We start from the raw sequence: 25671 nt of genomic DNA, 5'->3' as shown, positions 1-25671 counted from the left end.
TGACATGGTACAAGTCTTGATGCATAATGTATAAGTGGCGATGCACATTGGGCAAGTTGCAATACAAGTATTGTTATTACAACATGATTAACTAATTTTCGAATGCTAATATGTCATATAGTTTAACTTATTTGTAATGTTTTGAAACCGGACCAATCGATTCTTTTACCTGTTTACATTTTTTTAAACGAACAACGAATAAAACCCGGCTATCTTGGATAACCCACTGGCAAAATTCGACCCATGCGCCCGCGATTGCAGACAACGCTGGATAGCCCGAGCCCACCATCCAAGACATTGGTTTCGAGAAAAACCAATCGTCTGAATGCCCAATACGGTAAAACCGTTAGGGGAAGAAGATTCAAACTTGAGACCTCCATCCTAAGTCTTCGCTTCTCATCCAATGTCAATTGAACTAATTAAAGCTCTTGTTCACAAATGGGGCGATTTTTAAATTCAAATGAAATCTTTAATTTAAAATATAAAAATACCCGCAAGGTTAAATAACAAAATAAAAACATCAGCATGCAATAAAAGAGCCAAACCTAAACACTAATTAGTGTTCGAGTTAGACTCGTTTACACTTCTATTTACAATATTTAACTCCGCTCCTCATGTTTAGATCCGTTGGTCCCTTCTCTTGGTTTAACCCAAATTTAACTATAATCGATTTGTTTAACCTAAAACACTCCTATATATGCAGGGGCGTACCCACATACAAAGAGTGAGAGGCAGTTGTCCTCTATAAGAATCTTTTTTAATATTATTTATGTTTGAAAATCCTGATCATCACCGATAGGAAAGTTTAGTTAAGCTCCCGACCGTCAAAAGAAATCCTAGATCCAATTTTTAAAACCATTCTATTACAAATCTAAGGAAATGAAAGGGGCTTTCAGGAAGTTGATAATCGCTGGTGGCCCAAGCTCTTCTAGACAGTCAACAACTACATTAAATTGGTTTTTATGGGTGAAGTAGAAACTTTTAAATGCTATCAATGCTCTAGGTACGTTCAAACTTCAAACCCGGTAATTCACAAGTTTATTTCATTTTTATTTTAAAAGACAATATTCCCAAATATAATGAGTATATTGCTAAAAGAACTAGTTCTCTTTAGAATTTACAAAAGTCAGCTCTGACCAAGAATGCAATCAAAAAGAATTGTATCCTTAAATTATATAGGGTAAAGTTAAAATATAAAGAGAGACAAAAATTAGAAGTGTGAGAAAACTTTGTGACAAAAAAACCCTTAAAAGTAAATTTAAAAAAAAAATCATAACTCAAAATATAAATAAAAAACAAAATAATTAAAAAACCAAAATGTTTCCGTCATCATTCTCATTCAAAAAAATAAAATTAAATTGACAAAATGATACACTGCCGAGATAAAAAACACAATGAGAAAAATGAACAAAAGACACAATTGTAACTAATAAAAGACGCAATAGATCACAAAATATAACACAATGTCGAACAAAACATAGCACAATGTTGTAATATATTTCACAATATACGGAAAAAAAGACACAATCAATGACTAAAATAAAAACAAAACACAATAATAAGCAAACAGACACAATGATTTTTTCACTCACCGTTGCACGATTAAAACATTTTTCGTGTTTTTACTTTTTTACGTTTATTTATTAAATTTTGAGTTATCATTTTTTAAGGATTTTTTTTTGTTGCTACAAATCATTCTCATCTTTGTTCCCAGTAATAACTTGATCCAAATCATATATTGATACATGAAATGAAACAACTAATACTAACATGCTTAATTATTACAAATAGGGAAACTTAAGTAGTAAGGAAACTTAATTACTACAAACGAGGTTATTAGTGACTCGCAGGACGACCAAAAAGCTGACTCTCTCAGCTGACCCTCAATATTTTGATCAACGGTTAAATCTTCACATTTTCAAAAATTTCAACTTTATTTGAAAATGTATATAAGAACCCACGATTGTGCGGGAAAAAAAATAATAATCAATATAGATTTTTGGATTTTTTTTATTATTGGGCCTAACATGGACTCGTGGGATGATTAAGATGGTGAGTCTCTTATTTTTTCTTTGACACGTATGGTATTCATTCCTTCATTTTGCGTTGCCATTTCTTCATTTTAGGAGTGACGATTTTATCTATTCTATGCGGGGAAGCAGCGACCTGTACGCTTTTGTTTTCACTTAACGGTGCTATCACTGACTCTTGGGACGACTAAGAAGCCTATTCTCTCAACCGACCCTAAATATTATGATCATTAGTTAAACCTTCGCATTTTTGATAATTTATACTTTATTTGATACAATGTGTATAACAACTCACAATTGCGAGAAAAAAATAATAAATAAAGACTTTTTTTGGATTTTTTTTAATATTGGGCCTAATAGGGACACGTGGGATAATTAAGATTGTGAGTCTCTCATTCTGTTTTTCTTTAACTCATAGGGTTTTTATTTCTTCATTTTGCGCTTCCATTTCTAAACTTTAAGAGGGTAGACTATGTGTTACCTATGCATAGATAGATAGCAGTGACCGGTAGGTTTAGTTTTAACTTACTCGTGAGATGACTAAGAAATTGATTCTCTCAACCGACCATCAATATTTTGATCAATAGTTAAACCTTCGCATTTTTGGAAATTTATACTTTATTTGATACAATTTGTATAAAATTTCTAATTAAATAAAGATTTTGGGATTTTCTTATATTGGGCCTAGGAGGGACTCGTGGAATGGTTAAGATAGTGAGTCTCTCATTTAATTTTTTATGGCTCGGCGTGTAGTTTTCATTTCTTTATTTTGGATTTCCATTTATTCATTTTTAGAGGGTCGATTTTCTTTTCACTATGTGGGCTAACAACGACTAGTAGGCTTTTATTTTCACTTAAGGGGGCTATTAGTAACTTGCGATACGACAAAAAAGTTGATTCTCTCAACCGACCCTTAATATTTTGATCAATGGTTAAACCTTTGCATTTTCAAAATTTATACTTTATTTTTAAAATGTATATAAGAACCCATGATTGTGAGAAAAAAATAATAAATAAATATTGATTTTTTTGGATTTTTTTTATTATTGGGCATAGTAGGGACTTGTGGGATGATTATGATGGTGAGTCTCTCATTGTATATTTCTTTGACACGTAGGGTTTTTATATCTTCATTTTGGGCTTCCATTTCTTCATTTTTAGATGGTAGATTTTGTTTTTCTTTGCGTGGCTAGCAGTGACCGGTATGCTTTTGTTTTCACTTAACAGGGCTATAAACGACTCAGGGGACAACTAAGAAGCTGATTCTCTCAACCGGCCCTCAATATTTCGATCAATAGTTAAACATTCACATTTTCAAAATTTTCTAGTTTATTTGATACAATGTGTATAAGAACCCCTGATTGTTTGAAAAAAATAATAAATAAACAAAGGTTTTCTTGGATTTATTTTTAAAAAATTGGGACTAGCACGGACTCGTGAGATGATTAAGAATGGTGAGTCTCTCATTCTATTTTTCTTTAACACGTCGAGATTTCATTTCTTCAATGTTGGGCTTACATTTTTTCATTTTAAGAGTGTCGATTTTGTTTTCCCTATTCGGGGCTAGCAACGACCGGTAGACATTTGTTTTCAGTTATTGAGGCATTCATTAATTCGTGGGGCGACTAAGAAGCTGATTCTCTCAACAGACTCTCAATATTTAGATTGATAGTTAAATCATTGTATTTTTAAAAATTTCTACTTTATTTATAAAATGTGTATAAGAAACCAACGATTGTTAGAAAAAAAAAATATATATAATTAATTGAATTTTTATTAACATTGGGCCTAGCTGGGACTCGAGGGATGATTAAGATGGTGAGTCTCTCATTCTATTTTTCTTTGACACGTAAGTGTTTCATTTCTTCATTACAGGCTTCCATTTCTTTATTATAAGAGTGTCGATTATGTTTTCCCTATGCGGGGCTAGTAGAGACCGTTAGGCTTTTGTTTTCACTAATCGCGACTCGCGTGACGACTAAGAAGCTATTTCTTTCAACCGACCCTCAATATTTTGATCAATAATTAAACCTTTGCATTTTTTAAGATTTTCTACTTTATTTTATACAATGTGTATAAGAACCAAGGATTATGAGAGAAAAAAAAATACTAAATAAATTATGATGTTTTGGATTTTCTTATGTTGAGCCTAGTAGAGACTCGTGGAATGATTAAGATGATGAGCCTCTCGTTTAATTTTCTACGGCTCGGTGTGGTTTTCATTGATTTATTTGGGACCTCCATTTCTTCAATTTTAGAGGCTTGATTTTGTTTTCCGTGTGTGGGGTTAGCAACGATTGGTAGGCTTTTGTTTTCACTTAAGGGGCTATCAGCAACCTGCGAGACGACTAAGAAGTTGATTCTCTTAACCAACCCTCAACATTTCAATCAATAGTTAAAACTTCCCATTTTCGAAAATTTCTACTTTATTTGATACAATGTGTATAAGACACCACAATTGTTTGAAAAAAAAATAATTAAACAAAGATTTTCTTGGGTTCTATTAAAATTGGGACTAGCACAGACTTGTAGGATGATTAAGATGGTGAGTCTTTCATTCTATTTTTGTTTTACACGTCAGGTTTTCATTTCTTTATATTGAGCTTCCATTTCTTCATTTTAAAGGTGTCGATTTTGTTTTCCCTATTCATGGCTAGTAGCGACCAGTAGACTTTTGTTTTGCGTTAATGGGGATATCATCTACTCGTGGGGTGACTAAGAAGCAAATTTTCTTAACCGAACATTAATATTTTGATCAATGGTTAAACCTTCGCAATTTAAAAAACTTCTACTTTATTTGTAAAATGTGTATAAGAACCCACGATTGTTAGAAAAAAATACTAAATAAATATATAGTTTTTGGATTTTTTTTAATATTGGGCCTAGCAGTGACTCTTGAGTTGATTAAGATGGTGAGTCTCTCATTCAATTATTCTATGACACGTACGATATTCATTTCTTCATTCTGAACCTCCATTTCTTCATTTTAAGAGTGTCGATTAAGTTTTCCCTATGCAGGGCTAGCAGCGAGCGGTAGGCTTTTGTTATTACTTAAAGGGGCTATCAGCGACTCGCAAGACGACTAAGAAGCCGATTCTCTCAACCGACACTCATATTTTGATCAATAATTAAACATTCGCATTTTTTAAAATTTCTACTTTATTTGATACAATGTGTATAAGAACCAAGGATTGTGAAAGAAAAATAATATTAAATAAATTATGATTATTTTTTATTTTCTTATATTGGGTCAGGCGGGGATTTGTGGAATGATTAATACTGGAGTCTCTCATTTAATTTTCTATGGCTAAGTGTAGTTTTCATTTCTTTATTTTAGGCTTCTATTTCTTCATTTTTGAAGGGTCGAGTTTGTTTTCCCTATGCGGGTAACAGCGACTGTTAGGCATTTGTTTCAATTAACGAGGCTATTAGTAACTCACGGGATGATCAAAAAGCTGGTTCTCTAAATCTACCCTTAATATTTAGAGAGGGGCATTTTGTCCTTTTTTTCACCAAATACACCTCAGCTCCTCACGTGAAGGGGCTTGTGAATTAAGGTTCGGGTTTATTGAGAAAAATGACAAAACTGCCCTCAAGTAAGGGGCACGCTGATGTGTTTAACGACAAGACTTAACGGGGTTAATATGACTGAGTTTAATTATAAGTGAAATAAAACCACATAGACAAAAATCACATATTTAAAACTATTAAACTAAAAACCACATATTTAAACAAATCACATTACTCTTTTTAAAATTTTGTAACTCTATTTTCATCCAAATTAAACGCACCCGTTTTATAAAATATTTGAAACTTTGAGAAATTATATTAAAAGGCGTTGAATACGTTAATATTCTAGACGTTTTGAATATATACGAGGCGCTGTGTGTGTGTGTGTCCCCACAGGGTATCGTGTTAGAATCTTTAATTCACATCACAATATTCAGACACGTATATATCTCCATCACACACTACTTATACTTACTCTGCAAGTAATAATATTAATATTAATATTAATAATAATAATATCATCATTTGCAGTTCGAATTTTGTAAAAAAAAAAAACAATGGCTGAGCACGGCGATGAGATCGAGACTACACACGAACCGGTTGTTGAAAACATAACCGAGAATAATAATAATAATAAGATTGATCGTGCTGATGATAATTCGGATTCTGAATCGGAGAAGAAGATGAAGTTTGATGATGATGATGCTCCGGTGAAGTTGAAGAGTAGGTACGGGTTGTTTGGTAGGGAGAAACCGGTTCATCAGGTTTTAGGCGGTGGAAAACGTAAGGAGTAATTGTTTTGTTTATTATTATTATTATTATTATTATTATTATTATTATTATTATTATTATTATTATTATTATTATTATTATTTATGTTTCTAGTTTAATCTTCAAATTTGCTTTGTTGATTGCTTGGTTGTGTGTTTTTTTAGCTGATTGTTTAGTTTTACGATATATTTATAGAAATTAGGGCTTAGGGCTTTAGAAGGTTGAAATTTTGGTTCTGTAATTTGTATTGAATAATGATTCTGATATTAGTAGAAGGATTCCTAGATTGGTGACTTTTAAGTAGTGGTTAGATCTTTGATTCTTCTACAAGACATTTAGCTATGAATATTAGGGGTGTAAAACGAGTCGAAACCAGGCTCAACTAGGCTCGTTTTGACTTACGAGAGCTCATTTCAAGTTTTTTTTTCTAAAGATTGAGTTTGGCTCGTGAGTCGTTTTTTAAGCTCAAGCTCGGCTCGTTTGTTATTTATTGATTATTATACATGAGGAAAACTTTAGGCTAGAGCTCGTGAGTTGTTTGCTCAAGCTCAAGCTCGGCTCGTTTGTTATTTATTGGTTAATTAATATATATACATGAGAAAAACTTTAGGCTAGAGCTCGCGTAGTATCTTAAACGAGCCAATATCGGCTCGAGCTTGGGTGAAACAGTATAAAATTAATACACAGGAAAAAAACTTAAATAATGCGTAAGGCTCGGCGAGCCTGAACAAGCTTCCGATACAAAGCTCAAGCTCGGGTGAAACAGTGTGAAATTAATACACCGAAGTTCAAAAGAGGTAAAACTTAAATAATACATAAGGCTCGGCGAGCCTAAACGAGCTTCTCATACAAGGCTCGAGCTCAAGCTCGATAACTAAACGAGCTTTGTTTGAGGCTCAGGCTTGGCTTGTTTTGAGCTTTTTTATCGAACCGACTCGAGTGGCTCGTGAGTGGTTGGCTCGTTTGCACTCTTTGGCATATAGCTATTAATATTTAATACATTTTGTATTATGAATTTGGATGTTGTAAATCAAAGCAAATATTAACAATCACTTTAATCTGAAGTTCTTCTCTAATGGCACACAGTTCTTAAATGTTCAGTTATTTACTGTAATACAAGAACAACTCATAAGTATTTAATTTGATTTGATGTGTGAATGGCTGTTATACTGTGTTGCTCTATTAATATATTCTTGTCATGTTTGGATAATCACGCAGCTGCTGATATATTCTTGTGGAGGAACAAGAAAATATCTGCAAGTGTACTCGGTGGAGTAACTGCATTATGGGTGTTATTTAAATTGCTCGAGTACCGTCTCGTTACTTTGGTTTGCCACATCTTGATCCTTGTGTTCGCAGTTCTGTTTGTGTGGTCTAGCGCCTCTAAAATCATAAACAAGTAAGCTTTCCAGTTTCCAAAGTCAATCTTGGTTTTCCATATCATGTTCTATTCTTAAACTGATCTATCCGCAGGTCGCCTCCACGTGTACCAGAAGTTAAAATTTCAGAAGACACCGTTCATCAGTTTGCTTCTGCATTAAGGATTGAAGTTAATAACATTCTTCAAATGTTACGGGGTATTGCGGCCGGGAGAGATCCAAAGAAGTTCCTAGCTGTATGTTATATTATCTCACTAAATGGTTCTTTTTTTTACTAAAATAATAATCATTAATCGATAAAAACATCCAAACGATTTACAATGAAGTGGCAGGTCAGCGGGCAACAAGTTGCGCCGCAGCCCCCTTTTGGATAGCAAACTCAATCCTACTAAAAACAAAATTTCGGTTCTTATGGGTCGATAGATTACTATGCACGACTTCCTGAACTCCGTTCAAATGGTTCTTTAGACTAAAAGAGGAACTATTATAATTTGACACAAGTTGCATATTATTTGCAGGTTGTCGTTGGATTATGGGTGCTATCTATTGTTGGCAGCTGGTGCAACTTCTTGACTTTGTTTTACATGAGTAAGATCTTTCGGTTTCTCGACTGTTATCTTTGTGTGTTAATTAAACAGTACTTTGTTAAAGTTGTGATTTTTGTTTGATGGCGAGACAGGTTTCGTGGCTCTGCACACGGTTCCTGTTCTGTACGAGAAGTATGAAGATCAGATCGATGCGTTTGCTGAGAAAGCGATGACCGAGTTGAGGAAACAGTATGCAGTGTTTGATGAGAAGGTTGTGAGTAAGATTCCATTAGGGGCCTTGAAAAATAAGAAGAAAGATTGAGAAAAGTAAGTTTTTGTTTCATTTAAGAATAGACTGGTGGTTGTTTTGTCTGGTTTGAGGTTAATTGTGTATTTGGTTCAAGTTGATTCTCTTAGAAGATATTAAATATTTTAGTGGTTGTTTTGTTTCAAGAGTTTAGATGCTTTGGTGGGCTGTATATATATAAAAGATGTGAAATGATGGATTATGAGCTTAGTGTTTGTTTTTTTCAAAAGTAGTATAGCTACTATTGATATTTAGCCATATAAAGTGCATAACTAATCTGATATAATGTTCATCTCTTATCAGTTATCACAATCATGAAGATTATTCATATCTTCATGTAATCATGTTCATACACAGTATTGTAAAAATCGCTAGTTGGGTTATGGGGTGAGACTAGCGATTATTAATCGAAATTAATCGGATTGGACTTTAATGCATAATTTTTAGTTATATATATATATATATATATATATATATAGGGGAAAGTGAATATGGAGCTGTTAGGCATCTAAGCTTAGATGCAAAACCCATCAAAACAACGTCGTTTTGATTAAATGTATCTTAAAATTAATTTTATTATTATTTATTGTTAATACTCCATTTTGAATGCCATAATTATCTATTTGTCTGCTCCAAATCATCTTCAATCATCATAAAAACCTTCAAAAAAGTAAACGAATGAAAGCAATAATCTAAAACCCAAAATGTTCCCTCGTGGTCTCGTCTACACTCTATAGAACTAACAATTTTCCTTAATTTAACAAAAACAATTCTTTGATTATCTGGGTGAGAATCATTTTTCACCTCTTTTATGTGAATACAAATAATAAACATTAGACGACATTCTGCATATTGAAATTGTGAATTCAAAGTTTCTATTTATTTCTAAATGAAGATCTACAATATGTTATATTAAATTTTCTGCTTAGTAACATGTAAATTTCAAAATTGTAAATACACGTAGTGTGATTTTGATTCTTATTGTCCATATTAAACAAAGGAAGACTTTTGATCAATTTACAATGGAGAGAATTTTGTAAGCAGTGTGTTGAGACTACACCAAGGTAAATGGAGACATTTAAGGAAATTGGATAAACATTTAAAACTAATGGAGAGAAAATAGGAAAAAATAATGGTAAAATCAATATTTTTAATACATTTAATCAAAACGACGTAGTTTTGATGGGTTTTGCATCTAAGCTTAGATGCCTAACAACCCCATATTTACTTTCAAATTGAGAGTGAATTGAGAACTTTGAGAATCCTAAGAGAACCCTTTGCAAATTGAGAACTTTGAGAACCATTTTGGACCACAAAAAACACCTTTAAAAAATATTTAAAAAAATCATAAAACAAAAAATAACAAAAATTTTAAAAAAGTAAAAAAAACCAAAATTCTTATATTTCATTCCGGTTTCATTAAAAAAATAAAAAAAAAACAAAAAAAACGTTGCATTATACACATATGTATAATTTTATATAATCTTTAGTTATGTAATATACACATATATACAGTATCATTTATCTTAAATTATACACATGTGTACAAAAAAAACATGTAAATGTATATATATTATACATATGTGTATATAATTTAGCTAAACTGAGTTTTTTTTAATTTTTTTAATTTTTCTTATTTTATGAAACCGGGATGATAAAATAAGAATTTTGGTATTTTTACTTTTTTCATTTTTGTGTTTTTTTATTTTATGATTTTTTTATTTTTGGGTTTTTTGTGGTCTAAAATGGTTCTTATAGTTCTCAATTTCAAAAAAGTTCCCTCATGGTCCTGATCCTATATATATATATATATACACACACAAACATTTTTAATGTATTTTTATGTTTTATATATACACATATACATTTTTGCCGGAATTTCAATGGAAATCGCTGAATGAGGCCGGAATCTCGGCCGGAATTTCATTGGAAACCGCTGAATGAAGCCGGAATCTCGTCGGAAGCTGCTGATTTTGGCCGGAGTTAACCATTGACTGACTAATTGGCTGACTAGCCCAAAACTAATCAGTGGGGTGGGGACTAGCGTTTAGTTGGGGATTAAACTACGTATAATCGGGATTTTTGCAACATTGTTCATATATGTACCGGAGTTAACCATTGACTGACTAATTGGCCGACTAGCCCAAAATTAATCAGTGGGGTGGGTACTAGCGTTTAGTCGGGGATTAAACTGCGTATAATCGGGATTTTTGCAACATTGTTCATATATGTAGTTTCTTGTTTTCTTTTTTTTTTTCTTTCAATAAAATAATTTATAAAATTATCATGTAAAAACTACACACATACGTAACCTGTTCTTGTTAGATGTTTATGTTCGAAAATTATAGTTATATATATATATATATATATATATATATATATATATATATATATATATATATATATATATATATTCTTACAAACATGACACAATTGAACCCCTAGCTGAGCAATGGCTGAGTTTAAGACTTGAGACGAATCTCAATGAAAGGGTTGCATAATGAGCAAGCCGAGTATAGCCAAATTTAGTTGGAGCCGGTGGCTCAACGAGTTGACTCGTTTAGTTGGAGCAGTGGCTCAACGAACAGAAGTCTAAGCTTGACCTTGACTTGTAAAGAGCAAACTTGTTTTAATTGAAATTAATATTGATATTGATAATTAAGTTAAGATTAATATTAACATTTATTGGGGCGGTCCTGGTGAGCTCTTGGCCAATGACCAATAATATCACACAGGCTTATTTATATATGGACTTAAGTTAACTTGTAACCATTACATATTAGGCATCGCTTACGCAGTTACGCACGCCTAACAAACGAGCCACTGAGTTAACTTGCCATGACTCGAGCAGTGGGCTTGGCTTATTTACAAACTATGCCAGCTCATCTTAGCTCGGCTCATTTAGAGCGTGCTCTGAGCTAAACATCTCTACCAGAAAGTAGCCCAATATTTCATGTTACCAATATTGTAAGTTAACAATTTAGTTACTGAAATTCCATCAAATGTATTAATTATTTATAGAAATTCAACTCAAAAAATAACAGTAAGTGTTCAAAACCTACTTTGACATATTTTCTACAAATAGTTACTGCAAATCCAAACTCCAAACAGACCCGTACCGATTTCAGTGTATTCAAATAGGGAGAAAAAAAAGCGAACAAAGATCAAGAATCATGAACTTCAAAAATTAATGAATTTCTACAACAGAAAACATAGACGGCTTAATTTCCTGAGATTTCATGCTCTATAACAACTATGCAGAAATCAACTCGATACTTTAATGTTTCTGCCTGTGGAAATCTTGATCAATACGTAACTCCATATATCGATCATGAACTCCATGGCTATCCGACAAAGATTTGTTCAGTCTACTGAAAGGAGATATCATGGGAATATAAATATTAATATTCTATTATGCTTGATCGTTTAGTAGGTTAGGTTATTAAACATGTGAGTATGCTACAAAATGAGAACTTTAACAGAGGCTTAATGAAAAAATGATTAAAGAACATTCGGTACCTATAGACAAGAGATTCTTCGTTTCTTGGGGTTCATTCTAATTTACCAAGTGGCGATTCTGAAGCATGATCATCAACCAACCAAAGGTTGTAGTCTTTAAACCGCTTTATCTTCTTTTCAAAACCGGTAATGTAATTGTTGTGAATTATAACATGTTTCCCCTTGGTTTCATCTACCCATGTCTGGTTCTTGAAGTATAATCCACCGGTTGGAAATGCTGCCTGAGGTAACAGGTACAGATCAATCTGCAAGTAATTGTTTTTCTTAATCTTTTTTAACATATAATTAACAGTCTAATGAAAACGTGGCACGAATGAATGAATGATTCACATACCTGCCCTGCTGTTTTGTTCAATGCCCAGTTGAAAGCAGGCTGATCATTAGCTTTCTTTGCTTTTGACCATGGTTGAATTTGAAGCTCTTCAATCCACTTTTTCATCACTAATTTTGCACCAGGTGTTGGGTGCATAAATATCATACAGCTGCAAATATAAGTCCGCCCTTTTTTACCTGGTGGTGGCAGGACATTAGGGTGATCCAGCGGTTTCACCTGATCATAATTAGCACATGATTTACAACCCGTTTTGACCCGTTTATTCCGAAGTAATATAACACGTGAAACTAAGAAGCAAAGATGATTCTTACAGCAGACATGTCGTCCATGAAGTACACATCATGGTTTCCTTTAAGGTAAGGAAATGGATCTGTTAACCAGACCATATCAACATCATTGTACATCACATTATATCCAAGTTCTAGTATTTGAAGTAAATGACGCGGTCTTCTGGAAGTGAAGTTGAAGAATCCCTGCAAAATGGTACCAAAATAATTCATTTATGTCAATGATGTTCAATTTATTATAATAACATGGAACTCATGTACATGTATAAGAGAAATTTCTATCAATGGTACACATTGGGCAGAATCTGAACCATTATAAATTAGGAACAAACTAATGATCAACCTGCTTAAATTGATTATAACCATTTAATTGTATATTGAGAAGCTAGTGAACGGTTCACTAACACAAATGAACGAACACAAACAATGTCTTATTTGATTTGGCTAACTGAGAATGGTCAGTGTCACCATTTCAGTCCAGCTATCTAGTTTGTGCTGGTGTTTTTTTAACATTCATATGCATATGTTTATTTACATATAAACTAATCACGTGATACTCATATATACTTCTGTTTTACACTTAATAATTTTGCATAAATCTATATGATAAGATTAGAAAAGTCATTGAAAATATAAAAAACTGATATAACCTTTAATGAACAAACATAAACAAACAAACATTAATGAACATATACATTCACAAACAGAATTAAACGAACATGGCCTCTGTTCATGCTCGTTCATTTAGTTAATCGAACAAAACTCCTTGTTCATGTTCGTTCATTTATTAAACAAATGAACGAACATAAACAAACTTCCGATTAACAATTCATGAACAGTTTGCCGAAAGTTCGGTTTGTTACAGCCCTAGCCTTTTCATTTCAACGATAATCATCAATAAAGTAGAATCATACACTCAGTCAAAAATTCCTAAATCAGAAAGATCTAACCTAATAACAGTATCATCATATGTTTTGTGAATTGAACGAAACTAATGGCAAATTCAAACTCTGAGTCTCTGATTCATCAAAGATGTAAACAAAAACGTACAAGCAAACATTAACGGACATAAACAAACACCTTATCAAACGTTCACGAACACAATTGAATGACCTTTGTTCATGTTCGTTCATTTAGTTAATCAAATGGCATTCCTTGTTCATGTTCGTTCATTTAGTTAATCAAACGGCATTCCTTGTTCATGTTCGTTCACTTATTAAGGTTACCACACCGCGCACACTATCACTGAGTCACCAAACAATGTTCGGTTCGACCGTTCACATATACGATTGACCAGACATTGTCTCTGTTCGTGCTCGCTCGTTTAGTTAAATCAAACATAATTCCTTGTTCATGTTTGTTCATTTATTAAACGGCAAATGTTCGGACTCACTCAAAAAGTCCTAAATCAGATAGATCTAACCTAATAATAACAATGGCATCAAACGAATTGCGAATTGACTTAAACTAATGGCAAATCAGCTAATCTCAATTGTGATTCAACAAAGTATAAACAAACCGACCTGCGATCCAAACTTATGCGCAACCTGAGCTTCCGGGGCAGGCGGAACAAGCACGGCATGCCCCGGCCACCTTCCATTAACCGTAAACAACGTGGCGTAATCCTCCGCAATCACAAGCACCTTCTCATGATGCTTCTGCCTCTTAATACTAATCAACCAGTTATTCAAAAATGGCAAGTACGGCAGACTCACCGCACACACAATCACAGTACCACTACTCTCATTGTTAGCCACAAACCTAACCGCTTCCGGTAACGTGTAACGTCTCCATTTAACTTCGTTTGAAACCGTAGAAGAAGTATAAAACGTGTATTGGTTATTAATATATGTGGAGAATACGCCTAAGAGGATAATTAGTGTTAGGAAGATGAAGAATGATGTGCGGTTTAATATTAGTGAAAAGTAGTAGGGTTTTGAGAGGTTATTGGATGAGGAGTTTGGTGAGAGTGGAGTGTAGGGTTTGTGGAGTGGTCTTTGGTGAAGTTGTGATGATGTTGATGACATTGAATTGGATGATATGTGGATTGATTTGGTGTCTGTGTAGGTGATGAAGACTGAAGAGTGAGTGAGTGAGTGTGTGAGAGCTTGAGATTTGGGTTTCAATGGCGGATTTCTGATTGGATCTGAAAACTGGAAGCTTGTGGTGACTTGTCGGTGATAATAATAATAATACTCTTTATCAGTTTCCGAAATTAGGAAATATTTGGTAATGGTACAGGCATAGACACAGGCACAGGTGTGCAAATTAACTACTATAACCGATAAATGAACCATAACTGATATAACCGAATTAATTTCAACTGATAATTGGCGAGTCGATTTAATGAATTATTGAAAACAGTCAAATACGGGTCTGTTTTGGTTAAATATAATTTCAAAGTTCAAACCCGCCATAACTGAACCGCCTCATTTACAAGATTTCTCAACTTCATAAAGTATTATTAGAATGCGCTGTTATAATTTGAAGAAAATTAAAGAAGGTAACAAACTATTTTTACAGTACGATTTAATTTTACTAGAGTTATCGATTTATCGTTTGTTTGAATATATTATAATTAATATTATGTATTATATTTTTTGTTGAACTATGTCATGTCATATTTAGTTTTATTTCATTTTTGGTAATATTTAGTATCAAAGTTTTAGGCTCAATTACATTGTTTTTGTCATGGTTAACCGACTCGCTATAACCTCAAAACCGATTAACCGAAACCGCCATAACGGATCAGTTATCTATTAACCGACATATTGGTTATGGTTATGGGTTTGTCCTAAAACCGCCCCAAACCGATCCATGCATACCCCTAGGTACTGGTATGAAAATGTTCGGTTCGGTACCAGTATTTCATGCAAAATTCAGGAAATACCGGTATCGTACTGATACTGAAAACTCAAACTTTGTATCAATTCGGTACTGACAGTACCAAATCGGTACATAATTCGGTAGCGGTACCAATCGGGTACTAGTACCGAAAACGATCATCCCTAGTAGAAATAGAGAGTCTGCTTCTGGTGGAGACCTCGTGATCATTAGTAGTTTTTGCCAGTGTTTTAAAAACCGGTATTTTACTTGTACCGGATTGGACTAAAAATTGGTACAACCGGTTGAATCGGGTTATACCGAGAGGTTCAACCGGTTGAAGAGTTTCTCTATAATTTCCTATAAATGTAACTTAATTCTAAAAATAACCCAAAACTAAATGATTCTAATAACAAAGTATAATCAAAAAGTTAATCCATATTAAAAAAAAGTAATGCAAAATTACACAATTTAAAAAAAATAGTCCATAAGTTTACACGTTTGAATGTTAATTGTTAGGTTGAAAGTAATTTTGAAAAAATATGGGCCGCAAATATAAAAAATTTCTCAGGCTTAAAACCGGTTTGCCGGTAAAAACCAGTATTTTAAACAAAAACCGCTGGTACAATGTTCTAGCAAACCGGTCAAAAATATCGGACTTAAAATACCGGCCTAGTGTGTGAAATCCGGTTTAACCGGTTCAACCGGCCGGTTTAAACCGGTTTTTAAAACACTGGTTTTTGCATCAAGTCTTGGACATAAAACACATAATACTCAACCATTGGGACATCAACTGATTGGTGCATGTGCCTTTGTCTTTCGGCCATATGGTTTTAAGTGAGTGAGGCTGCTTCCGAGGGCCCACACATATATACATTATATGCGCGCAATGCAAGCATGACGTTGATACGAATAAATAAATGGTTAAACTTAATGTGTTCGGGTTGTATGAGTTTAAGTGACTGAGGGTTAGTGATGTTTTTGACACGAATAAAATATATGAGTTATGCTCAGGTTAAAAAGTTCAACACACTGATATGAAGTATGGCAACCCGACACAATTCACGGTCCTAATTTATGTTATTGTTTTAAATATTGCATGCAGTGTACTTAATGTTCACTCAATAGTTACATGTATTGTCTTCTACAAAATGACTACACGCCCCGGTAATCATCGCCTCGCCTTCAACCTCCCCCAGGTGTATCTGTTGCATCTACAACCGCCTAAGTCATCATTATCATCGTCATCTCTCTCCATCCGTAGTCGTGAAATACGTAGTCACCATCAACCTCAACAAATTAGACAAATACGTAGAATGATGCGCAACTTCTAAGGCCGAGTGGAAGGGTAAGATCTAAGCTATGTTGATGTGATTTTAAACAAAGAACAAAGAGATAAAATGGTACAACCTTAGTCTTAGTCGTCGTGTTTGAGTCGGATCAATATGTGCTTTGGAAGCGTGAGGGCTAAGGGGGGCCACGAAATTTAGCGACAGGAAAGTAGGCTATGATGTATGACGGGGATTTGGCGGGAGATGAGGATTATGAATAACATTGACAAAACCGTTACCCATGGAATAGACTACATCTATTTATGGTCTTGTGCGGTTAAAAATAATATATTGAGACACCCGTTAAACTCACCCAATAAACTGACTTATAATATCAAATACTCAACTACACTTCTAACAAATTTATATCTTTAATAATTTCATGTTTCTAATAATTTCGACATACTATTTAGTATATTTGTATTGATAATGTGGTATATCTATATATTTAATTTCAATATGACTAAACGAGCTCGGGTAACCATGACGAGTATCACCTAATATCATAACATTTCCAAATCCAAACTCCCTTTCCTTGGCAGGTTCCGACGGTTTTGCGATCCATGGGAAGGGGCTTGATTTGGGTTCAATTTACTCTGTAACTGTCAGTGTGAAAAACCAAACATGTTATGATAGACGATGGATGTAATATGAACTTACCACATGAACCATCAGCGTAATTAACTCACGTAATAATAAGATAATTATTTTTTAGTAAAAACATCATAAATGAGAAAACCTTTAAACAGTAAACATTGATCTGATATCATATTAGATATCTTTTATGTATGTGGTTTCTCAAAATTAAAACAAGAAAAATGTTACAAGTAACCAAGTTGCAATATAAATCACAAAGCAAACAAACTTAAAAACCTAAACAATTAGAATGATTTAATCATTAGCATTTTATTAGATTGTGAGACCACCTCATATTACATACACAAATTTCACAAACAACATAAAAGGGGACAAGGAAATATACACCTTCTGGTTATAAGGAGTATCCACGCCGAAATCGTTTACGCAAGTTTAAGGTTTAAGGTTCCTTGGTTCATGAAACCAGACCGGGCCTTAGTTTTGGTGTCTTTTGTTTGACAAAGAAGGACGATAAAACACTCTTGCTACGTATAGGAGGCTGGGCAATCTCATGTTTAGGAGTATCAAACGACCGAAATGACATTACTGTCCTTGGACCCTCCACAGAATCCTGTCAAAAAAAATTAAAAATGAGATAAATACATTTTGTCAATATGCGTGATTTATTGCATCATTTTTATGGCATCGACAAAACAAAAATCAAATGTGGCAAATTTTTAAATGGGTCGATCTAGGTTATATTCTATCTCTAACGGGTTAAACGATAGAAAATAAAAAATGGCTAACAAGGACACATGTAGTAGCAAAAAGCGAATTTAAATGCGTACGCTTCTAAATTACTATGGTAAAAAATGATTAGATTATTTTTGAGAATTTATAATTATATCTAAAATAATAGATTATAAAATTAAAAAAATGGGTTATAAAGGGTTCTGTTCCTTTGTCTATTGTATTGAACACACTGATTTGGCTCATCTGTTATATGTTCATCATGTTTTCTTATGTATAGTGCTTCTTATATATATTATATTTATTTATTGCAAATTGCACAAGTGGTAATTTCGGTTCATATTTTATGAATGGGTCGATTCAGGTTATCTTTCTCTCTAATGGGTCCGGCGAAAACAGCTAAAAAGGGAGCATATAAAATATAACCCAAAGTGTACTTTTAACGCATAAAAGTAGAAAGATCTTTTTATTAAAAAAATATTATTAATGTAATAAAGTTATTTGATGTGGTTTAAAACGTTAAATCAAATTCAACATTTGAGATTACCTGTTGTGAGATGCCAAGTGTCTGAATAGCAGTGCTTGAAGCGGGGCCCATTTTATGCACCCGAAGATGAGATTCAGATGATTTTGTTTGCGCTCGGTTATTTCCACCTGAATGTACAAGTATTAATGATACGACTTTGATGAAACTGAATAATGAGTATATTTATAAGAAAACATACTGGATACATGAGAAGACGCGGTAGAACGGCTTGAAGTTTTGGGATCATCAATGCTGCAAATAATAAGAACTTTTTCAACACTTAAAGCCCGTTTACAAGAACTTTAGACATTATTTCAACTGAGAAAACAAGTGACTAAGACGCACAAATGAGAAACAAGAAACGAATATGTTTAATATGTTTATACAAACCTCATAGAGCTTGAATTCCTTTTCAAAGTAGATTTGGTTTCTGATGCTAGATGCCAGCAAAGAGTATTTGCAGCTGGGGTACCTAAATTATAAATCAACATTTAATAATGAATAATGAAAAATGATGATTTTGTAATTAAATGTGCTTAATACCTGAAACAAGTTGTCGAGGACGCGACTGATATTGACTCTGCCTAGCACCTGCTTGAACCTGAGGGCTAAAATGGACCTTTTTGTTCACGGAATCTAGGTTAATAGCAAAGGTAAAGTCAGTAAAATTCATTATTTATGACTTCAAAGATATAAATTAATAATCTTACTAGGCAAACTGTAATGCTTGTGATGTCGCGGTACATTGGCTAGCAATTGTTGTTGCCTGAGAGCTTCTCTATCCGTGTATGTTTGGCACGTAAGAAGTTGCTTAAAACAGAAAAAAATATATATATTTAAATCATCAATAATGTCATAACAAAAGATTTTATTAAAAAAATTGCAATATATTTATTCACCTGATGTAAACATGAAACATGTAACCCTGTTGTTGAAATTTCTAAAGTTTGTTGGTCTATAAGGTCGGTCAACTTGTAAGCAACCGTGCCAAGATGGTCAACCGCGTTCACAAGGGCTCGTATAGCATAATCTTTTAGGTTATCAAGAACCCTACAAATAAAAATGGGCATAAATTTCCAATATAGTAGTGTGTGTGTGTGTGTGTGTTAAATGATTCTTACACTTGTTTTTGTTCGCTATGAAGATAAGATTTTTCACAATATTCGGCTGCTGAGTAAAGTTGAGGCCTTAGATTTTTGAGTTCCTAAAATAATCATTGTACATTATTAGCAACGCAACAATTAAATATTATTTAACATTTATAAATAGTTAAATACACAAAAAAAAAAAAAAAAAACAAATAAGAGTACTTAAGCAAAAATACTTTCTTAATTTAGCAATAAAAACAAAGGATAAGATGGCATGTCAGTTGTCAAAGCCTTCCATCAAGATTATATATATACTAATAGGATAAACTTAATAAATCCAAAATCACCAAACAGACTTTTTAAATAATTTTCCTCAAGAAAAAAAATGCAATATGTGATGTAACATATTAACCATAATTGATGTAATGACAATGGGGGCAGATAGGTAATTTCATAAAAATGTTTCAATTTTAATGTAACAACTAACAAATAATGTTTAGCAAAAAACAGTTGTGATTCTAATTTTCTAATTATTTAGGATCAAAATAATCAAAAGCCGAAGAACAATAGCAAGGACTAAACGGTAAAATCACACCATTAATCCAATTAACATCCATAGATAACATCCATAGATCTACAATACAACATATCTTTGACTATTCCAAGTCAAACCTTGTACACCTCAAATCCAAAATTAGTACAAATATTTAATCAATTAACACCAAAATTCATCCTAATGATACCTCTTACCATACAGATTCATATAGTTTCCAATTAACTTCAAAAAACTAACATAAACAATACAATTACTAAATTTAAAACCAACAACTTTGACTCAAAAAGTCAAAATAGCTCACTCTTTCACCATACAATAGATTCAAACAACACTAATCAATAATCACTAATCAAACAGTAACAATACTCAGATCTGATATAATAATAATAATAATAATAATAATAATAATAATAATGAATTAGCTTGAATTACGATCTAACCTGAAGGGCTTTAACGAAGCTGATACTGGGCTCCATTGAGGGCTCATTAAACGCCATTGCTTGATTCGATTGATTGACTTCCATAACCCTAAATCAAATTGGGGGTTAATTTTAATAACAATTGAGCATTTGAATTGGAGTTAAGTTTGATGGGTGAATGTGAAATTTGATCAAATTGGTGTTAAATTGATTGAATTGGATTGGAATTGAAGTGATTTATTAGGGTTTGGTGTGTAGAGAATATTATTTATGTTATTGATCAGAGAAGCAAAGGAAGGAGGAGTTAGATGCAAGTGAAAATGACAAGTTTTGAAGTCTAATAATAAACTGTTAACATATTTATTTAAAAGCTAGTTAATATAAAAGGTATATTTATTGAAAGAATGTTAACTATAACGTCATGGGCACCGGATAGGCTATAAAATGGAACGACTTACGTAATATAACACCTAGTCAGCAAATGGTGAGTTTTTGTTTAATGAGTGTTGTAGCCCTACATATATACATATACTATAAGAGTGCCTGCGCGATGCAGCGAGAAACTGGAAACACATACTTTGATAATCATATAACAAATTTTTGGGTGTTTATTTTTTTGTTTGAAACTGTGAGACCGTTCACCAGTTTGGTTTCACGGTTGAAACCGGAGCTGGTCGTACATATTGAAATGCTGATTATTTACTTATTTAGTATGAAATATAATATATATTAGACATAGTTAAAATATAGTTAACCAAAGTTTATTTAATACGAGCAAACTCGTCTGTTACAACTTTAATTTAACCAAAGTCCTGTATGGTTTTTTATAAACTTTGTTCTTGTTATAATTTCGCATTCTATTTATTCTAATAAGGTTTATTATTTATGTGACCAAAATTATCTTTGTTCATAGTAAGATTCTCTTAATAACATATTAGTTGATGTTTAGTTTGAACTGAATATATATGTAGATTAATAATTCTTATTTTAATTTTTAAACTCAAATTTTCTTATCGAAGTACAAACTATATCGAAACCTAATCGTGGGTAATGGTTCGGTTTAGTTGGGTTTTAATTAGAAACAGTTTAGTTTCGGTTTTTGACGACAAATAAAACCGTGCAAAGTTGGCTCATGGTTTAATTTAAAAAACCATCAAAAGCAAACCGCAAACACTTTTGCATAACTTTTTTTACTTCGAAAACTTTAGCAATGTGATACTCAAATTAAAGATAATAAAATGCTCGTTTTTATGATGCCATTTATTTTAAAAATATTAACGTACGAAAAAGTTATGACCGTTTAAAAATCGTGGGGGTAGTTGGGTTAAAAGTTAAAATAATATAATATATAAGTAAAAGACTAAGGACCAATGTTGTAATTTTAGGGAATGAAACTTGTAATTATTTTGAACAATTGCAAATGCATGTGAGATTTAAGGTTACAATAACATTTTTGCCCCTAATTTATGTTGTACCTCATGCATTACATGTTGTAAATTACTTAAAAAGAGCGTCTTAATTTGCCTATCAATGGTATATTATATAATATATATATATATGTGTGTGTGTGTGTTTGTGTGTCACACACACATATATATATATAATAATAAACACAAAACATAAATCCGGCGACAAATATTAATCGCAACTATTATCACCGGGGGGGGGGGGGGGGGGGGGGGGTTGTTCAAAAAAGTCTCATTCGTCGCCCCGTTTCCTCGTCCCAGTACGCTTAGTCCAAATTTTGTCATAAGAAATAGGTTCTCCTCAAAAACTGGTTTTGAGTAGAGGCGTTCACGAGCCGGGATAAAACTCGGTTTAGGGGTTTGGCTTAGCTTTAAACCCAGTTGGCACGGATTTGGAACCGAGCTGAAAATATTTGCTTGGGCTCGAACCGATCTTAAATCGAGTTGGCTAAGCTAGGCTTGGCTTGGTTTGGGTTGTTTAAGGATATATATATATATATATTAAACAAATTTCAAATTACTGCTAAATAAATTGTTAAAAGTTACATATTTATTTAAAAATAAGTTAATTGAAGGTGCATTTATCTGTCATGCTAGACTAATTATATTGCAAATTTTATTGAAATAGATCTCATAAGCTTTTATTGCTACATTATCAACTTCTAGAAGATATTAAACATATTTATTTATATGTTGTTGGGCTCAATTGCTAAATGGTTAGATTTGCCTTTGCCATCTAATTGTCATCTTACATTCTTATGCAATAGGCTACTTTGGTTGAGGCCCTAGTAAGTTTGAAAAGGAATAAAGAAGTTATGTTTGATGTTATTTAGACTGTTTAGTTGGTGATCTAGAGATTTCGCAATGATAACGTCTTTGATTACGATGATATAAGAAAAAGAAGCTTATTTGATCTAAGGTTTGTGAATAGGAATAGAAAGTTGAACATTAGTAGGGTGGGCTGGTTACAAAACTCTCTTTTTATTTCTAAGTAATGTTACTTCTTCTTGAAATTTGCTAGTTGTTTTAATATATTGTTCAAAAAAATTTTGAGAAATGAATAAACATATAATAATGTTTTAACAATGATACATAAAAAGATCATGCAAGAATATGACGATCTCATTTTCTCTCTTCATTTGAATCATTTCCCATCATATTTGCCGTGCACACCAGTGGTGAAACTTGAACTAGGACATCGGGGGGACTCAAAATGTATGCAAAATTTCACATACAAAGGGGGGCGGGCTCAAAATTTCGGCCGAAAACAGCTAAATTCACACTACGTATAAAAAATTTCAGACAAAAACGAGCCTTACACTACTACGTAAAAAAACACGAGGGGGGGGGGCGTGGCCACCCCGGGCCTAATCAACCTTCGCCCTTGGTGCATACTATAGGAGTATAGGGTTATTTGATTTTTACAGTTTTCTATTCAGGCCCGGCCCATAGGGGTGGTTGGGTGGTCGACGGCCACAGGCCTGACACCCCGTTAGGCCCGAAATTTATTTTTTTAAAAAATTATATTTAATTTTATTAAAAACAATATGTATCGTTAATGTTTAAACTCAATTACATGACCACTAGCTTGGTCAAGTGGCAAATGTGTATTACTTTAGATCAAAAGGTTGTGGGTTCTATTATCATTTGAGACATTTATTAATCCTATTTTTATACAAAAAAATTTTACGCAACCCAAATTATAACAAAGTAAACCATATAAAAGTTTAATTGTTTAAACCAACAAAATACGCCTTTTAATTATGGTCCAAAAAAACTTTCGCATTCGGCCTAAACCTTTTTTTGTTTTCTCGAAGCCAGGCCTATTTCTATTAACATCAATCACATGCTTTTCAATTTTCTCAAAGTAAATAATATCTAAAGTTTGATTATAACTCAAATATATATAATCATCCGGAAAGAAAATGTCAAATGAAACATGTTTTTAGCAAATATTCATCTTTAAAATAACTTTTGTTCAGTAGTCGTTTTCATAAAAAATATATATTATGGTTCACAAGATTTATCTTTAAATTAAGTTGTTAAGTTGTCGTTTTCGGTAAACATATTCGTATTTTTAAAGACATGAACTCAACACCCGATAGGAATTGAAGCACATAATAAGAAAACAAGCAGCTAAATGTTAACCGAGCAAAAGGCATCTTTTAATGGAGGCAGAGACGGTGGGTTGGATGGCTAAAAGAGTGCCACATCGGTCGGTGGTGATAATAATAATGGTGACCCAAAAGACAGATGGGATAAACTCATAAAAGTTATATTGGTTTTTATTAATTAAAACTATCGTCTTTTGGTTAATGTTGATTCTAACTAACGAATTGACTACCGATGGTCTTACTTTTAATGTATTTGTTTCTAATGGTCCACGACTAACAGAATCCTAACGTTGTTAGTTGCAGGTCGCCAGAAAAGTCACATTTTTTTGCCGAAAAACACCACATGAACACCGACACAACCACCAATTGATTCACCGCCAACCAACCACCACCACTTGAGCACCATAAACCAATTCCGACAATGGCTTTAGGGTTCCGGCGATCTTAATAAATGGGGATTTTACTAGAAAACGGTTCCTAAAGGTCCGATACGAGGTTACCAAGATGTTTGGTACGAAAATGTTGTGTTTTCGAGAAAAAATGTGAGTTTTTTTTGTCAAAAAACGTTTTTTCGACGACCTGCAACTAACGGTGTTAGAATTCTATTAGTCGCGGACCGTTAGAAACAAATGCTTTAAAAGTTGGGACCGTCAACAGGTAATTCGCTAGTTGGAACATACAGTGACCAAAAACCAATAGTTGGGATTAATGAAACAAATATACCAAAGTTATAAAAACTACAAAAGTATATGTTTAAAAAGTATAGTAAAACCTTTTATTTAGAAACTTATTATAGGGTGAATAATAATCGAATCATTAACTGAATACTAACTATAAACCGACTATTCCAAATCAAAATTAATTAAAAAGCGCTTATCGGTTTTATTACCTTGCTTAATCGAACTTAATCAAACTAAATCATTCATATTTTCATATATTTCATGTATTTATATATTTATTTCATGTATTTATAAGCAAAATTTTTAGCCTAAGTTGGTTTTGAACTTTTGGACCGATTGGTTAAAAATCAAACCGAAAATTTTTATGTCTATATTTTCTTGCAATAAGATTAATCCATAGCTGTTCAATGAACAATAAATCCCAATCCTAACACAACTTTCGAACAACCATGATCGTATATCGACTCTAAAACCGTACACAGCATATGAACCCGAACCTAGGTGACATATTCATGACTGGGATGAAGCTTGCGTGAGAAACAACTGATGTTGAAGAATCAACGGATGAGTTGTGGTTAGAGTACATAACGCGATACGACTTGACCTTTGAACAACTTAAACTAACCCAGAACACTTCTAAAGTATTTAACCATTACCTAAATGATCTATATAAAAGTA

At 32.9% G+C, this 25671-nt stretch overlaps 3 protein-coding genes across 3 annotated transcripts; 1 reads left to right on the top strand and 2 right to left on the bottom strand.

Annotated features, from left to right (window-relative positions):
- The first annotated feature begins 6051 nt into the window (after positions 1–6051).
- LOC143550424 (reticulon-like protein B5) lies at positions 6052–8754 on the top strand. The gene is made up of 5 exons (XM_077041069.1): positions 6052–6323; positions 7530–7710; positions 7785–7926; positions 8209–8278; positions 8370–8754. The coding sequence occupies exons 1-5, from the start codon at positions 6098–6100 to the stop codon at positions 8537–8539; spliced, it is 789 nt and encodes a 262-aa protein (XP_076897184.1). The 5' UTR covers positions 6052–6097; the 3' UTR covers positions 8540–8754.
- A 3318-nt stretch (positions 8755–12072) lies between these two features.
- On the bottom strand, positions 12073–14849 carry LOC143550423 (UDP-D-xylose:L-fucose alpha-1,3-D-xylosyltransferase MGP4-like). Its single transcript, XM_077041068.1, has 4 exons — positions 14188–14849; positions 12689–12850; positions 12378–12593; positions 12073–12288 (listed from the first exon to the last, which is right to left on the bottom strand). Exons 1-4 carry the CDS (start codon positions 14689–14691, stop codon positions 12076–12078), a joined length of 1095 nt encoding a protein of 364 aa, XP_076897183.1. The 5' UTR covers positions 14692–14849; the 3' UTR covers positions 12073–12075.
- A 2799-nt stretch (positions 14850–17648) lies between these two features.
- Positions 17649–21002, bottom strand: LOC143550422 (protein ABIL1-like). Its single transcript, XM_077041067.1, has 9 exons — positions 20755–21002; positions 19792–19874; positions 19570–19720; positions 19381–19480; positions 19214–19306; positions 19061–19142; positions 18870–18922; positions 18692–18798; positions 17649–18025 (listed from the first exon to the last, which is right to left on the bottom strand). The coding sequence occupies exons 1-9, from the start codon at positions 20836–20838 to the stop codon at positions 17870–17872; spliced, it is 909 nt and encodes a 302-aa protein (XP_076897182.1). The 5' UTR covers positions 20839–21002; the 3' UTR covers positions 17649–17869.
- Between the last annotated feature and the right edge of the window lie 4669 nt (positions 21003–25671).

The sequence above is a fragment of the Bidens hawaiensis genome, unplaced genomic scaffold (assembly GCF_021521415.1).
Source record: "Bidens hawaiensis isolate Kalapana, Puna unplaced genomic scaffold, B.hawaiensis_p1.1 tig00016041_1, whole genome shotgun sequence".
NCBI classification, from domain to species: Eukaryota; Viridiplantae; Streptophyta; class Magnoliopsida; order Asterales; family Asteraceae; genus Bidens; species Bidens hawaiensis.
This window is presented reverse-complemented; position numbering and strand designations above follow the sequence as displayed.

Excerpts from the sequence above, each read along its gene's own strand:
- LOC143550424 (XM_077041069.1), top strand. The coding sequence starts at position 6,098 with ATGGCTGAGCACGGCGATGAGATCGAGACTACACACGAACCGGTTGTT. Across the intron at positions 7,711-7,784 it reads GCCTCTAAAATCATAAACAA|GTCGCCTCCACGTGTACCAG; the intron begins GTAAGCTTTCCA and ends ATCTATCCGCAG. Across the intron at positions 7,927-8,208 it reads ATCCAAAGAAGTTCCTAGCT|GTTGTCGTTGGATTATGGGT; the intron begins GTATGTTATATT and ends TATTATTTGCAG.
- LOC143550423 (XM_077041068.1), bottom strand. The coding sequence starts at position 14,691 with ATGTCATCAACATCATCACAACTTCACCAAAGACCACTCCACAAACCC. Across the intron at positions 12,851-14,187 it reads CGCATAAGTTTGGATCGCAG|GGATTCTTCAACTTCACTTC; the intron begins GTCGGTTTGTTT and ends ACCATTTTGCAG. Across the intron at positions 12,594-12,688 it reads TCATGGACGACATGTCTGCT|GTGAAACCGCTGGATCACCC; the intron begins GTAAGAATCATC and ends AATTATGATCAG.
- LOC143550422 (XM_077041067.1), bottom strand. The coding sequence starts at position 20,838 with ATGGAAGTCAATCAATCGAATCAAGCAATGGCGTTTAATGAGCCCTCA. Across the intron at positions 19,875-20,754 it reads GCTTCGTTAAAGCCCTTCAG|GAACTCAAAAATCTAAGGCC; the intron begins GTTAGATCGTAA and ends TGATTATTTTAG. Across the intron at positions 18,799-18,869 it reads CGCGTCTTCTCATGTATCCA|GTGGAAATAACCGAGCGCAA; the intron begins GTATGTTTTCTT and ends TTGTACATTCAG.